Source organism: Dipodomys ordii, unplaced genomic scaffold (assembly GCF_000151885.1).
Source record: "Dipodomys ordii isolate 6190 unplaced genomic scaffold, Dord_2.0 Scaffold25, whole genome shotgun sequence".
Taxonomy (NCBI): domain Eukaryota; kingdom Metazoa; phylum Chordata; class Mammalia; order Rodentia; family Heteromyidae; genus Dipodomys; species Dipodomys ordii.
In genome coordinates, this window is record NW_012267241.1 from 7,955,085 (window position 1) to 7,971,084 (window position 16,000).

The 16,000-nt window shown below is 49.0% G+C and overlaps 1 protein-coding gene across 15 annotated transcripts in view; it reads left to right on the forward strand.

Annotated features, from left to right (window-relative positions):
- Celf4 (CUGBP, Elav-like family member 4) overlaps nt 1–16,000 on the forward strand; it is a 274,650-nt gene that overhangs the window by 57,366 nt on the left and 201,284 nt on the right. For all 15 annotated transcript variants that reach the window (XM_013014834.1, XM_013014841.1, XM_013014837.1 and 12 more), the window contains exon 2: nt 15,797–15,879. In XM_013014834.1, the coding sequence (XP_012870288.1) occupies nt 15,797–15,879 (83 nt within the window). The remainder of the gene's footprint in view (nt 1–15,796; nt 15,880–16,000) is intronic.

The following is a 16,000-nucleotide window of genomic DNA, read 5'->3' on the forward strand; positions in this document are numbered from 1 at the left end:
ATGTTGCAATCTATTCCATAGACACGAAGCCATATTTTGTGATCCCAGGTAGAACTCTGGCCTCACCATCCCATTCCACCCATCCCTGCTCTTCGTGTCTTTCACAGACATACAAAAATAAAAGTAGAGCCAGAAGGTAAAATGTAGGCACAGTGCTCAGTCATGTACCCATTACATAAGAAGTGCATTGTTATGTCAGCTAAGACTAATATTATCTATACTACTTCCCAGAACCTGGTATGTGTGTGCTGCCAGCCCTTAGTACCCATTGACAAATGAGGAAAACCGTAGAGAATGTGGCTCAAATCAAGCAGCTAAAACAGGATAGAATCGTACACTTGTGAGCCCCGTTCTTAACTATAAGCCCATAACATCTCCATGAAGGGGCTGCTCAAATCACCTCATCCCACTCCACTCCCCACTCACATATAAGGCCACAGGTGCCCAAAGGAGAAAGGGGTCTGGATCGTGAAGAGAAAATCCACTTTCATTATTTCAGCCCAGGTCTCTTATAAAAGGATCTCAGCCTCTCCCTGCCCTAGGATGGGCTTTCTGGAAGCTATACCCTCAGACCTTCTGGGAGTTCTCTATTCTTGTTTCTTCTTGCTAGAGAACTGAGCTGAGTTTCTTCTCATCCATCCAGGATGGAGCATCCAGAATGGATCAGGAGGATCCAGAATGAGCATAAAGCAGGGTAAATAGAGCCAGGGACTGAGAGATAGTACCTGATACTCAATTAGGTATCAGTGCTCTTTACTGCCCTCACAGGGGCAGGGTAGGAGTCAGCATGTCTACTGGATAGAGAAACTAAGAACCAGAGGGGAAAAAAGGGATTCACAAAGCCTTGGTGGCAGAAGGCTCACTTCATCAACTTCGCTGTCCTGGGAGTGTGAGTCTCAGAAAATGGAGGCTAGGGAATGTGAAAGAGATGAAAGGTGAGTTTGTGCCCCTCGCTGGACATAGGACTGGATGGTGTCTTTATCAAGTGAGGAAAAAACTCCTTTGCCAATTGGTCGAGGCCGGTACCATGTTCATGACCCCACAGCAGGATCTGAGTCCATTCAGGCTATGTTGGCAGGAGAGCTGGATGCTGGCAAATAGCCAGTGGTCCTAAGAGCTCATGGAGCCTGCCCTGGGCTTTGAATAAACCTCGTTGAAGAAACAAAACTTTCCTATTCTTTGGCTGTGGGAGTGTTTCTTGCTCAGAGGCTGAGAGCAGAGCCCTGGGCTGACCTTTCAGGCAGGGACATGCACTACCCCAGAGTCATCCTGGCAAAAAGAAAGAGAAAGTGTAGCATCTGGGCTTTGGACCTGGACACATGTATTTTCTCTTTTAGTTCTAAGTGGTCATGGTCATCCATCTCATCTTCCTGAGCCTCAAGCTCATCTTCTGCAAAATGGAACTGGCACTTGCTTGCGGGTGTGTAGTGATGCACTGACCCCACCTGGAAATGTGGGTTTATTTCCTCTAGTGCCATGCTTCTGGGGGTATCTGATACACAGGTTCAACTGGGAGGCATAGAGGATAGAGCAGCCTCCATGGCTGAGTGTGTGGCACAGCCCTCTGCAAGTCAGAATGGAAAGATCGATGTCACCTGGAAGACTCAAGGAGGGCTGTCTGACAGAAGTAAGATCCTACCTGGGCTCAGGTTGATGAGAGGGAATTCATCATGCACAGAGGGGGTTAGATATCAACCTCAGGGCAGATAGTTGGAGTCAGGAATGGGCCAGACCTGCGGAACTGTGAAGGATCCTAGGGTCGAAAAAGAGAGAAGAAAACCTGGAGTGGTCAGGGGGCCCAAGAGGGGTCCTGGCCAATCTTAAGTGACTGAGACCAAAAATAAAATGTCCTCACAGATACCCTGGGCCTCCCTCCTGGACCACTGTACTGTCTTTCCTGGTGAGAGATGATTACATCCTTTCTGAAAAATAAAGAACAAGAGGGAGGAGTAGAGCCCTACCCTCCACTCCCTCCCACTCTCCCCACACCCCTCCTCCCTCTCCACCTCCTGCCTGCTCTTGCTCTCCGTTGCTAAGTAGATGGTAGGTTTATTTGCGGCTGTCGGTTCCCAGTAGAAAAATTTCGTCTTGGAGAGCCGCCTGGATGGAAATGGCTTCAGCACCGATTTCATGGAGAAGGTCTGTGCGGTAATTAGTGTTCATGAGGGAGGAATTGGACTGGCAGGCTCCCAAGAAAACTACTCCCAAAAAGTTAGCTGGAGTCCAGAGGGCTACATCAAATCCAATTCCGGAGTGTGCATCTCCATCGCTATATATAGACCCACAGACAAAAACGGGCAGCGCAGTGGTGGCTCGAGGTTCACGAGGGGGACTGGCAGTGGAAGGCGGAGGCAGCCTGTGCTGGGGAAACCACGGCATGCAGAACGTGATCCTGCCCTTGGATGCTGCTTCCTACTTACCCCGGGCTCCCCCTCTGTCTTCCTGGCAACTTGCTTGGGAATAGAACTTTGGTGAGGGAGGAAGGGAAGGGGGTGGTGACAAAAGGAAAGGAAGGGAAGGGGAAGGAAAAACTCAACTTGTGCTGATTAGAAAGAGTGAATTTCTAAAGGTAGTCCTGTGATTGCAACCCACCATCCTTGTCCTTCCTGGGTCCTCATTCACTATCAGTAGGAATAGCCTCCCTTGATCTTTTCTCCCTCCATTAATACCCCAGGGGGCACTCACCCCCTGACACCTCTGTCTCTGTCTCTGTCTCTGTCTCTCTGTCTCTGTCTCTGTTCTCTGTGTCTCTGTGTCTCTGTCTCTGTCTCTGTCTCTGTCTGTCTCTCTCTCTCTCTCTCTCTCTCTCTCTCTCTCTCTCTCTCTCTTTCTCTCCTGTGTCTGGCTTCCCAGGACTTCTGCAGCTGACACTCAGTCACTAACTATGTGCCATATTACATGCATTTCCCTGCTTTCCCCAGCGGGATTCCACAAAGGCTAAATGCCCTTTCTTCCCCTTCTTCCTTCCTTCTCTCCACAGGTCATGGCTGGGCAAACAGCATCTCCTGGACCATTGTTGAGGAAAATGTGCTCCTTCAGGAAGCCTGGCAGGGAAGGGCTAACAAGTAGAAGGATTAAAATCCTCACTTCTGATTCATGCTTCCCATTTTCATTTGCTTAGGTTTTCTCAGACCAACCTGCTGCTTAGGGGAAGGATTTGTAGACAAGAAAGCAATGTCCCAGAAGTCCAGGGGCTTGGGGAAAAAAAAGCCCCATCCTCTCACCTGGTTATCTCTTCCAACCAAGTGTCTGTTAGCCATTTAATGGACAAGAGGGGGAGGAAGAGGCTATCTACACAGATCCTTGCCACTCTTACTTTCTCATGCAATCTTGTGCCCTCTGCCCTTGGTTGGCCAGGCCCTTCAGCACAGCCCACATCTCTGATACCACAGGAGACATCTTAAGTACGTTTACACCCCAACCATTTGTGCAGCTGGAGGCAGGAGTCTTTGTGTTCAGCCTCAGGTGAGAAAACCATGATGTCTTGCAGGCTTTCCTGGCCATGGAATACTGTCAGCTCAGCTGAGATAAAGAAAGGACCTAAAGCAAAGAGGCTAATAAGTCAAGAGAAAGAATAAATCCAGGGATACAAAGTTAGTTGAAGAGCCGGACCCATCAAAGAAGTAATAATGTCAGGCTTCAGGGAGGATTCTCCTTGTGCAGCCCACTAAATCCTGATCCTGGCTCATGCCAAACCTTTTCTCAGCCCTATCCAGACCCTCTCTAGATCAGTGAGGAGAGAGAATAGAGCTCCATATACCTCAAGAAACTCACAAGCACCTCAGACTTCTTTTTTGGGGGGGAGGGGTCCAGTTGTGGGGCCTGAACTCTGGGCCTGGGCGCTGTCCCTCAGCTCTTCAACTCAAGGCTAGCACTGTACCACTTGAGCCACAGTACCACTTCTGGATTTTTTCTTTTTGCTTATGTGGTGCTGAGGAATCGAACCCAGGGCCTCAGGCATGCAAGGCAAGTGCTCTACCACTGAGCCACCTTCCCAGCCCCAAGCACCTCAGACGTCTATTTCCCTCTTCCCAAGCACTGTTCCCTTCCTGCTATTCACCCAGGAAGGGCAGGAGCTTTAGGCTAACCCCAGTCCCTCCTTCCTTCATGAATCTACCCTGTTCTTTTTCATTCAGTGTAAAACCATGGAGAACCACCTCCATCTGTTGACCCACAGTTCATTTCCTATGTAGTTTAGAGCCTGAAGTTGACCATATTGGCTTGCTTCCTCTCTCCTCAGGGCTTAAGTCTGCACCGGACTCAGCAGATTCACTCTCCTCACTCATTCCCAGAGGCTAGTGCAGACCTGCCTTCTCAGTGACTAGACTTTGCTTAAACTTGGCTTATCCATACATCCTTTCCCTTGTCTGTAGATGAGAGATATGCACTTCTTATTCCTTCCCTCCCTCTCACCCATTTATTCATTCATTGATTAGTATGTCCTGCAGACTCATTTCAAGCCAGGACTTTCCTGGATGCTGGGGAAATAAATTCGTGAGCACACAGATTATCAAACTCATTGCACAGAAAAGGACACTGAGGTCCAGAGAAATAGATTGATTTGCTAAGGGCAGCTTACCTTCAAGAACTTGCAAAACACTGTCTCTCCTTCATGCTATGCTATGCTTTTGTCCCCATGACACACGCTGTACCAGGAGAAGGGCATACCAGAGTCCAGTGCACAAGGGTTAGGTGCCCCCATCACAAAGCTCATCAGATCCTCTTAAGAACTTAATGGATGAGGTGATCAAGCCCCATCAAATACCTTCCAACAGGGAACACACTCCTCCTGCTCCACCAGACCTCCCTCTGGGGCTCTTCCTCCCTTACTCAGGTGTCCCTTTTTGAGGCTGCCAGCATCCAACACTCTCTTGAGTGTAGGATCCAGAAACACCCCACTTTCATCTCTCTTGCTCTCTGGGCTCTCATTCCCAGGCTTGACAATTCTTCTCACAAAAGAAACAATCAACAGTGCACTGCCTCTTAGGGGAAGCATGAAGCCAGCTCTTTGTCACCCAGGTCCCTGCCAGCTCATTTCTGCCTCCTGTCATTAGCATATTAGATACACGAGGTAAACAAAACACACTCCCATCTGAGACTCTCAATGCAAAGCATCAGTGGCACTGAGCCCCACACGTGCTGGCTTTACTGTGCAGGAAATACAAAGAAGGTCCCCATTCACAGTGAGTATCTGCATGTACAGTCAAGTGACACACACAGGTCCATGAACAGAAGCAGACAACATCAGACCGTCTAAAGGCCAAAGTCATTTTTCACACTGTAGGGAATTTTAAGCATCACATCACAACTATTACTTCCGACAATGATAGCAATGTTAATACCCTTCCTTCGTTCATTGCATCCCAAGTGCTCTGCTAGACACCTGCTACCCCAGCAGGTAAGTATCATTACTCCTTTTCTCAGGTTCAGGGAAAGGCTACCTGAACACTCCAGAGGCCCCTAGAATAAGACAGAGGCGATTGTATGAACTGGATACACCCCCCACCAAAGTCACCGTCTTTCTCATGACTCAGGACATTTTGTGAGTGAAAACAATCAGGCTACAGGATTTGGATGGGTTTCCCAGAGTCCCCAACTAGCTGGTGACAGAAACTTCAAGGTCATGTTACATCTAGGCATAGGAAAATTGGTAAAGTCTGGAGTCGTCAGGAAGGTACAAGAGAAAACATGGAATTCTAGTCGTGAGGGGGGTGGGAAGAGGGAGATGAATGGAAAGGAACAAGGAAGAAGAGAAAAGGAAAGACAAAAGAAAAGGAAGGGAAGGAAAGGGAGAGAACAGGGAAATCAGAGAGGGAAGGAAGAACAGAAAGCAAGAAAATCTGAAGAAGACTGTGTCTAGAGGATGTTGGACAGGGATAGAGTTCTTTCTTTCCAGCTCCAGTTATTGTGAATACCTCAAACTGACCTACTTAGTATATCAGAGCTCTTTTCCTAGTCAAACTTTCTCTCCAGGCCACTCTAGACTGGCGATTCAATCAGAAGGCTGTCCACTGAGTTTCTATTCCAGCCAGAGTTAATTCACCTCCTCCACAGAGGAGGTCTAGGATTCGGATATGGCCGCTGAAGGCAGCCTGCCCTGGCTAGCATGCCGGCTCTCCTCTGACTTGTCAAGACTCTGCACGTGTTTTTAAACTTGTCTCAGTTTCCTCACTTCTTAAATGGGGATGGCAATCATAGCATTTTATAGAGTAGTGTTAAATGAGTTAATCCGTTGGAAACACTTAGAAGAGAGTCCACCATTTAACCAAATATCAGTGAGGGTTTGTTGGGGTTCTTTGTGTTACCAATTGGCTCTGTACAAACCTTGGCTTGGTTGGTATGTTTGCTGCATGCTAATCAGCCAGCCTTGCTATATTTATATGTTTGTCTAGGATCTTCTTTAAAGCAGGAGTACGTCTTTCATCATCTGGAAAATTGTGGACATATATATATATATATATGAATATATATACATATTTGTGCACAGGAAAATCCAACCTCAGCATCCAAAAGAGGCTATTTTGAAAAGTCCAATAGCTGAGAGTCCATATGTAAAGGATCAATGTTTAGAAGATACGATTTTCTTCTTAAAAGCAGAAAAACAATCTCATCCTGTCTTGGCAGGAGGCCATCCATGGTCCAGCACATTGGAGAGTGTCTTTCTCCCATGATCATAGCCTTTTAAGCCAGTTTTCTGTCTGGGCTTGGGGTGTCACTCAATGTCATTAAACAAGTTCAATCATAGACATTTATTACTACTTAACCTGAGGGAAGTAGCAAAAAAGGAGTCAGCAGAGGTGACCAGAGTGCTCCCCCCAGCCTCAGCACCCCAGTGGAGGAATAGTTTGGAGAAGGGTTGGTGTGTGGCTTTTGCTTTTGTTTAAGGTTAATTATCCAGACCCTGGGAAGGGCTAGTGCTACCCCCATGACACATAGTTGACTCACAAGGCATGAGGAGGTGGCAAATGGGAAGGGTGGCCACGGGTATGGAATAGAGTCTGGAATATAGCCCTCCCCCTCCACCACACCCAAAGAGCTAAGAAACTGAGCCAACTAATTAAGTCATGTACAAAAGACCCAATAAGCATTGGGTACAAAAACCTCAATAAGCAATGTAGCTGGTATTAGGATTAGAAGTGCAGTCATTACAGATGAAATGAAAAGATACCTCATGCTTTCATTTCACAACTCGTGTGTGTGTGTGTGTGTGTGTGTGTGTGTGTGTGTGTGGTTGGGTTTTGTTAAAGTTAGGGTCTGGTAAGAAGAGCCAATATGGAGATGATTAATTCACCTCATCTGGCAGATCTAGAGTGCCTAGCCTCACTGCAAACAAAGGGGAAATGTTGATTAGCTCAATCCAACCACCCTTATGAACACTGCTCTTAGGAAAATCCAGTCCTGAGACTTGAGTGAAGAGGTCTGGCCCTATGAGCTGTAGTTTTTCTGGGGGATTTGATTCCCACGAATTAGAACAGCAGAAAATGGTTTTAACCCCATACTTGTGTGGATGTTTTAGCCATGAACTTGAAAGGGCTCCTACTAAAGAGACTGGCAAGACCTAGGAAGCTGGGGAAGGTTACACTGAAGACCTATAAGTTGAACTGGACTCACAGGTACCTAGTAGAGGACACTGGAGCAGGGAAGGCATCCTAGGGGTCGTGGTAAAGAACAAAGGTGCAGAGTTGACATGGAAGCATCTGACTGGAAAGAAAGATCTGTTCCATAAAGGAATTCATAAGTCCATGGCTGTGTAATCTATTCTCTTTTCATGGGAAGAGGCAGTCAAAAAGTTCTCTCTCTCTCTCTTTCTCCTTTCCTCCCCACCTCCCCCCAAACACAAGGATTTCATGAGGACAGAAAGCAGTGAGTTTCAGGATCAATGATAGGGGTGAAGGTTCAGAAGCAACTGAAGGATAGCTACCTTCAGTTTCCCATGCATAGAGAAGGGTCTTGTCCTCGAAAAATCAGCCCCTTCTCTAAGTCAGCCACCATATAATGCTCTAGCAATAGGGAATCTATTTAAATCAACTAATATTGAACAACTCCCTCTGCGTGTATAAGACACACTGAACCCAACAAATGATACATAGAAGCTCAGATAGAGTATCATGAGTCTCCCATTCACTGAGGAGTTCAGCATGTCAGTTGGGGACAAACTGTGTGTTGGGGTCATCAGTGAGGCTGTAATGTTCCAAGCAGACTGGGGAAATGCGAGAAACCCTGCGTAGAGGTAGAGAGCAAGCTTGGAAACTGGTAAGAAAGGAGAGGCGATTTCCTTCCCCCAAATTATACACTTCGCTTTTGTTAAAGGTGAAGGAGGATATCTGTTATCCATCTCTTGAAATTTAGTGAGGGGTTTGCACACACCATGGAGACCTCTGAGAGCCATTCCCCCAGAGCTAAATCTGACTTATCTCCCTATTCTTAGAAAATTCAGAATGAGAAGATCTAAACTCCTTACCGGGTTAATGAGAAAGGAGCACAGTTTCATTTCTAGGCTTTGGCAAAAACTTATCTTGGTCCTGGTGTGCATAGCAAATGCCCTGAACGCATTTAAAATTTAACCTTGATGCTCAGCTTGTGCTCTGTGCGCGCGAGTTCATGGTGTGGTGCTGGACTCTGACTTTTGAGTGGGCCCTAGTAGTGAAGAGAAGCCAGGTGTTACCTCAGAATGACTCCACCCAGGTCCTTGCAGGAGGAGATGATCCACCCTCAAGTCCCTTCCCATAAGTGCAGGGCATGGAGTGGAGGGTGTGAAGGGAGGAACTTCCTATCCCAGGAAGGATTCCAGTGTTTCTCTGAGAATTGTCCACACTCAAATGGTCTCAGATACTATCTAAGACCTCTAGTGGAGACTGAGCCCCTCCAGAGACATCAGGTCTCTGCCCTGTCACCACAGCCATGTCACACAGCCTCTTCCAGACTCTACCTGAGCTACGAGAGGCCCGTGCAATACCTACATCCACACTCTGAGGTGTCATAATGGTAGGACTATGGGTATGACAGCACTTTGGCAAGGAAAAGCCTTCTGCGGAAGAAGCATGTGAAAGGAGCACCCTCCTGCCTTCGTGGGGACCTATCAGAGCTGGCAGTGCACTTGGGCAGCTCTGTGGCTGCAGGAACAAAGCCTGGCCAATGTGGTTAGCTGAGCAGATTTCGCTTCTCCTGTCTGCCTGGCTTGAGGAAAGCTGTGCCTCCCCCTAGGCCAGTCTCCTCCTCCCTGATCCTCGGGGACCCAACAGTTCTGGCCAGAGACTCGGGGAGCTCTTTGCCAGGAGAGAGAAGAGGCCATCAATATGTCAGTTCCACTTTTGGTCCTGTTTCTTTTAACCATGCTGAAAAGATAGAGCAGCCAACACCAGACATGTAATTCTCCAGCATTTAAGATGTAAACAAAGACAACTGGAAGGAAGAGACATTTGGGAAAGGTCCCACAAACTGGTCCTTTAGCCTTCTGAGGTCCACGGATCCTTATCAGGAGCCAGTGTGGTCCCTGGGCCTGAACTTTACTATTCTATGCCCAGAAAGAAACAGAAGAAATGGGTCCTGTTTCCTGGGAGTTCCTAGAGGGAGATGAGCCACCTCAGTTTCTCTGTCATCTCTGTCTTCTGGACACTAAGAACAGAAAGTATTGCGGGAAAGATGTAACACATAATAGTGTCACAATTAGGCCCATTTTCCTTCCTACGTTATGCAGTAGAGCTTTACTCTGCTCAGTTCCTGGAGCTGCTAAGATCACACCATCATGTATGCTCTAAAGCATATATCCCAGGCTTGGTCATATATTACAACCAATCCTCCTCCTTGGCATCTAGGTCTGGCTAGTGGGGCTCCTGCTGCCTTTTCTTCCCACCCCCACTTTTCTTCTACTTCCTTCAGGCCAGCTGATTTCAGAGCCTGAAAGACCTGATGTTTTATTAAAGTCCAGATCTTCCTATTCTAAGGCCACCTTCCTCTAGCTAATTCTGTAATTCAATTAGTAGAAAGCCAAGGCCAGGCTGGGGGGAGGGGGGGAAGAGCGCATCACATCGGGAGCCTTTCCTTCCGAGATGATTACACCCCAGGCTTCAGCCCTGTTCCAAGTTGGGCAGGAAATTGTACTTCCTTCACTTCACAATGACAAGGGCCTTTTATCCTCGCTCACGGGGGCTTTGTAAATTACTGCCATCTCAGTACAATTAATTCTGCTATGCTGTGTTTTTCCCCCACATGGAAGAGGTCCCTGCCTACCTTCCCAGGCATCTGCAGTGCCCTTTGCCCGAGGGTCTATAGGCTTCCCTGCTGGAGAGGGACAGCTGCCACCCCTGCCCACATTCTCACCTAGTTATGCCTCTGGCTACCCACTCTGCCTGCCTCTGTCTGGCTCAGCTGGCACCTGTCTCAGCCGTGCCCACTTCCTCCTAACTCTGGCCTTCTCCCACGATACTCAGTCTCTCTTCAGTGCCCAATGGTGGGTTATGGGCCCCCTCCCTCTTAAGCCCCCTTGGTCTCCAAACCCCCAAGTGCCTAAGCAAAGAGTTTAGCCCTCCCTTAGCCCTAGAGCTATGGAAGATGCTGTCTCTGCCATTTCAAGGCTGGCAGGCTACACAAACCTGAAACTGGCAAAGAGAAGGGACAAGTAAATATGGAGGGCAAGCTGGAAAAGGTAAGTGGATTTATAAGGACTCAGCACACTGAGTAGAACAGGGTCAGAAAAGACTGGTCAGTCTGGGCCAAAGGAGGTGGCATGGGGTCCTTCCTTCTCAAACTGTAGGGAGCAGGAGCCCCAGCCACCAGCTGCTGCTGGCAACCCTGTGCTGTGACTTCTCTATAATTATGTCATGTCTGCTCCCACCCCCAGCCCAGATGATTCCCAAAGTTCATTCCTGTTCTGACTGGTTTACAGTTCTATTCTGCTCAATTCCATGCTTCAGGAGGGATGAGACGGAACATGGGGATGCTTGAAGGCCAGTGGGAAGAGCAGGTGATAAGCTGGTACTAGGGAGAACTATCGAAACAAGTAGGGTGGGGACTGGGGTGGGGGTGATGAGATCGTTTCTTGGGTCATGTGTGTAGCTTCTCACCTTAGAGACTTGCAATGGTGCCACCTCACAGCTGGTGGGACCCCGCGAGAATGGGAGGTTAGTGATGGGAGAAGGCCAGGAACCCAGGGCCTCCAATTTTAAAAAAAAATGGCATCTACAGTTTCCTTGGGTGGGAGAAGAGGTGGGGGAAGAACCTAATTCAAAGCCTGGAGGAGCTGTACCACCCAGATCCAGCTGATGAGCAAGCACTGAATTCTGAGAGCACAGTAACCCCCTCAATTCCCCTCAGGAAGTCTTTGCCAGGCAAGCCAATGCTTGTCTCCTCAAAACAGGCTGAGTCCTGCGGTCTGTCAGGCTCAACTACCTCCTTACTTCTTGGAACACAGGTCCTTGTTTTTGTTTGTTTTCTTTGCCTTTAAAGTTAGTTTATGTGTAAAAAAAAAAATATGTCCTGGGTCTAAATGTGTTAAACCAAACAAGAAAATCTGAAAGTCATGAGGGGATATTCTTCCTCTCCACTCTGTGCTCCCTGATTTTAGCTCTGTGGAATGTCTAGACTTTGTCCTTTGCATTTAAATACAGACTTGAGTACCTATGGAAAAGTGGAGTATGTCTCCATGGTGTGAACTGGTTTGTTTCTGTTTTTCCTCCCATTTGATGATATGGCTTTCCATGTTAGGACATTTATGATCATTTTATCTTTTTAACTGCTATAGAGTATTCACAGTTTGCAAATAAAAACCTCTTACCCTAGGGCACATTTCAGTGGTTTTCAATTTTTAGCTATTTAAAATGGCCACAGTGGACCATTGTTCTCTCCTTGGTGAGCCCAACCACCGTATACTTATAGGATGAGGACACGGGAGGAGAGAACTGGGTCTGAAACAGGGAGAGGTTTCTTTCTTTCCTTCTTTCTTTCTTTCTTTCTCTTTCTTTCCTTCTTTCTTTCTTCCTTCCTTCCTTTCTCTCTTTTTTCTCCCTTTCTCCCTTCCTTCCTTCCTTCTTTCCTTTCTTCCTTTTTGCTTTCCTTCCTTCCTTCCTTCCTTCCTTCCTTCCTTCCTTCCTTCCTTCCTTCCTTCCCTCCTCTCTTTCTCTCTTTCTGCCATTCCTAGGTCTTAAACTCTGGGCCTGGGCACTGTCCCTGAGCCACTATGTGCTCAAGGACTCGCACTCTACCAGTTAAGCCACAGAACCAGTTCCAGCTTTTGGGATAGTTTATTGAAGGTAAGACTGTCACAGACTTTCCTACCCAGGCTGGCTTCAAACCATAATCTCCAGATCTCAGCCTCCTCAGAAGCTAGGATTACAAGCACAAGCCACCAGTGCCTGGTTAGGAATAGATTTTTATGCTACCAGTCACTCTTCAGAGAGGACACTTCCTTCTCAGACTTCCTGAGGCCCCTAAATTCAAGCTCTGTGGGAACCCCATCTCACATCATCCTGTGTGATTACATAACTACTCTCTGTCTCTTATCATCACTGTGAGTTCCCAAAGGGCCTCGACAAGGATGCCTCTGTATACCTTAGTGTATCCTTCTATTAGTGAGTTTGGCTGGCTTAAAGAGCTGAGTTGACAGATGCCATCCTCCTTCAGGCTACCACCACCTCACAGCTGAGAGCCCCCTCCTCAACCCCTGAGGAGCATCAGTAAGCAGCACAAGGTCATGGCTAGTTGTTCTAGGAGGGAGCTCTGGGAGCCCCAGCCTGCCTTCGTGAGAGGTTGGTGTTAACAGTCACTGGGGCCGCTGAGCTCTGAGAGCAAGTAACTGCTCCCATTTTATAGATGAGAAACATGAGGTTCTGAGAGAGAAATCAGCAAGCGACTCACAGTTTCAGTAGACAACCCAGGGTGCAGTGAGAATGCACTGTTGGGCCTGAGCCAGGGGAAGCTTTGGGGTCAGAGCCACTTGCAGTGACCAGCACATTTGCCCTCATGGTCAACCTCAGTCCCTGCCATCACAAAGAATGTATGTGCCTTGGCATCCATGGCTCTCAATAGCCTCTGAGCCCCATTTCTACAGTCCATACCCCAATATACAGAGACACACCTATGGATAGCCTGCTTATTAGATAACAAATTTAGAAGATACTCTCAACCACGTATGTGGAAATCCTGCCCCTGCCCTGAACACAGAGAAAAAAAGCAGAAACAGCAAAATTAAGTTCCTGACCTCATCGAAGCAGGAGACTGTCACTCTATGAACAAATAGATATTAATGTGTCCAGAGAGTGGGGAGAGGTGACAAATAGAAAAGAAAACAGGACAAAGGTCAGAGGGTATGTGTGCTCGAGTTCTGGATGGTATTAAATGAGGGGTCAGGAAATGTGACTGAGGGGGTCACATTTGAGCAGAAACCGGAGGGACCATGCGGGTCACAGTGGAGATGGGGTCGCTGGGTACAAAATCCTCTGGGGCACAGTAAACCTGGCAAGGTTGAGAAAGAGGACTGAAGTCCAATGGTGAGTCAGGGGATGGCCAGGAGGAGATAAATTTGGGGTGGGAGGGAGAGCAAGGGGTGGTCCTACAGATTTGTTTTTTTTAAAGATCATTGTATGTAATGGAGTTGTGATCTCTCACAAACACAGCGGCAGAAATTCATGGAAGCTGGATAAAAGCAACAAATTCTTTTCTTCTCTGGAACCCTTCACTTATTATCCTGGGCCATGAAAACAATATGGTCATTTCCTCCTCCTTCTTCTCCTCTCTGTCTAAATCTGCCCCTGACCTTGTCCCAAGTTGGCTTTCCTGAGTGCCTCTGAGGCATTGGCTGCCTCTAAGTTGCAGGCAGAAGACAGGGCCAGCAAGGGGACAAGAGCAGAGACGCCCCCGGAGAGGCAGGCAGCAGCACGAGGGACCACGTCACAGGGACCTCTGACCGCTATTCATTTCAGTGCCCGTGTCTCCATCAATAACCGTCTGACAGTGACTAGGGAGGAGGGAGGAGGGAGGAGTGGAGGAGGGGTGATGTGGGGCTGGACAGACCAGGAGAGGGATGGAAACAGGCACTTCGGCAAGAGGTGGAGTAAGGAAGGGCGCTGGCAACTGGAGTGTCCACCTCCCAGGTGCCTGTCCCTGCTTCCTCCTTCCAACTCTATGGTTCCTTCACACATACAGTCTCTTCCTCCTTTCCTTTCTGGCTAGGAGAGGAAGGGAGAAGGCACAGGATTAATTTCTATATTAGAAGAGGAGGGAGAAGGATTTTGGGGCACGAGGTGGAAAGTGGAGGAGTTGGACATTGCAAAGGATTCTGGGAACATTCTGTGCCCTAACACCAAGAGGCTACAGCAAGCCTTGTGACAGGGCTAAACTGTGAGCACTGGCCTGGGGGCCTCAGGAGACAGAGGACTGTACCAGCATAGAACAGCCATTCCAGAAATAAATGGCCATGAGAAGGGTCATTTAAATGGCTGGCTGCAGGCAGTTAGGAAAGGAAGTTGTTTGTGGGTGGTCTAGAGCAGTCAATATGGCTACTTGAAATAGGTAGAATGCAACATGGGGTACAAAAGCACACATGGGGAGCAGGCTGAGCATAGTAATGGGAGGTGGGTGAAGGGGGCTAAGGAAGACGATGGAGAGACAGAACAAGAGGGGCTGACTGTCCTGCAGGGTTCCTTCTCTGGGACGTTGCAGTCTGTCTGAGATGACTGGTGCCCAGAGGACTCAAGTCTGCTCTAGATCAAATGGGCTTTTAGACTTTCATCTTGACTCCAGCCTTGCAGGTCTCACACTTGCGGCTAGAGGAGGAGACCTCCGACACTGAGCCGTTAGTTGGAAGAAATGTCCCCAAAAGATTCTCCTATCACCAAACTGTCTTGTTCCCTTGTCACAGTGCCCGAAGGGCCAGCATTAACAACTCTACAGTCAAATTAGTAGATGGCTCTATCCAATCCAGAGGAACAATAGCATGTGGCCGCTAGAATCACTGGAAAGGCAAAGTGAACTTGACTCTGGAAATCACCCTGGGCCTGGGAGACTGAGGCCTAAGAGGAGGTGTGAGAAAAGCTTTGGGGGAGAGGGGGTCCCCAGTCCCCGAGGAGTAAGAGTAGGAAGAGCAAGAGCAGGCCTCAGTTTCACCACTGTAACTAAATGAACTGGGTAACACAAGATCTCTCCCCCCACCCCACATTGTGAATGTCACAACAGGAACTGGGGTAAGGAACAAGAGACACATGAGAGCCTCCTTTGTTTTATTAGTACATCCTGGCCTGGGGGGGGGGCCTTCCTTACAGATGGAGCCTTTATTTGGTGGGCCTGGTGGGGGGAGTGTCCCTGCTCATCTCTGATGGCGCACCGCCTCCATCCTGAGAAGCCAGAGTGCAGAGTTCACAGTCAGGTGTGGCTAAAGTCGCTGGAGGCGTGGGGTGGAGGTGGGGGCTACAGGTGAAAACTGCCCATTCCAGTAGGTGCAGAGGATGGAACATCAGAAATGGATAAAATGAAATGAAATCAGCACTGCTATGGGTGGAGGGAGAGGTGAGGGAGGCAAAGACTCCAGAGGCACCAGCGTGTGGGGGCAGTGAGAGGGACCCACGGGGTGAGGGGTGTGGTGGAGTAGGGGTGGGGACTCGGAGGAGGGAGTCAAATAGAAACGCCACGGGAGGGACGAGAGGCAGAAGGACCGGGACTGCGCGAGGCTGGGAAGTTCTGAGGTGGGGAGAGCAACGGGAGCCGGGAGGTGCGGGGGGGGGGGGCACGGAGGGCGCGCGGCCAGGCGCGGCGGCGGGCCTGGGGCGCCCCACTGACCCTTCTCGGCGCTTGTTTCCCTCCCCAGGCTGCGCTTTCCTCACCTACTGCGAGCGTGAGTCAGCGCTGAAGGCCCAGAGCGCGCTGCACGAGCAGAAGACTCTGCCCGGGGTAAGTGGCGCCCGCCACGGCCAGCGGACGGCGCGCCGACAGGGGGCGACTTCGGGAGGCCGGGCTCCTACGGGGGCGGGCGGACGGACGGGAGGAGGACGGACGGGAGGACGCGCAGGCG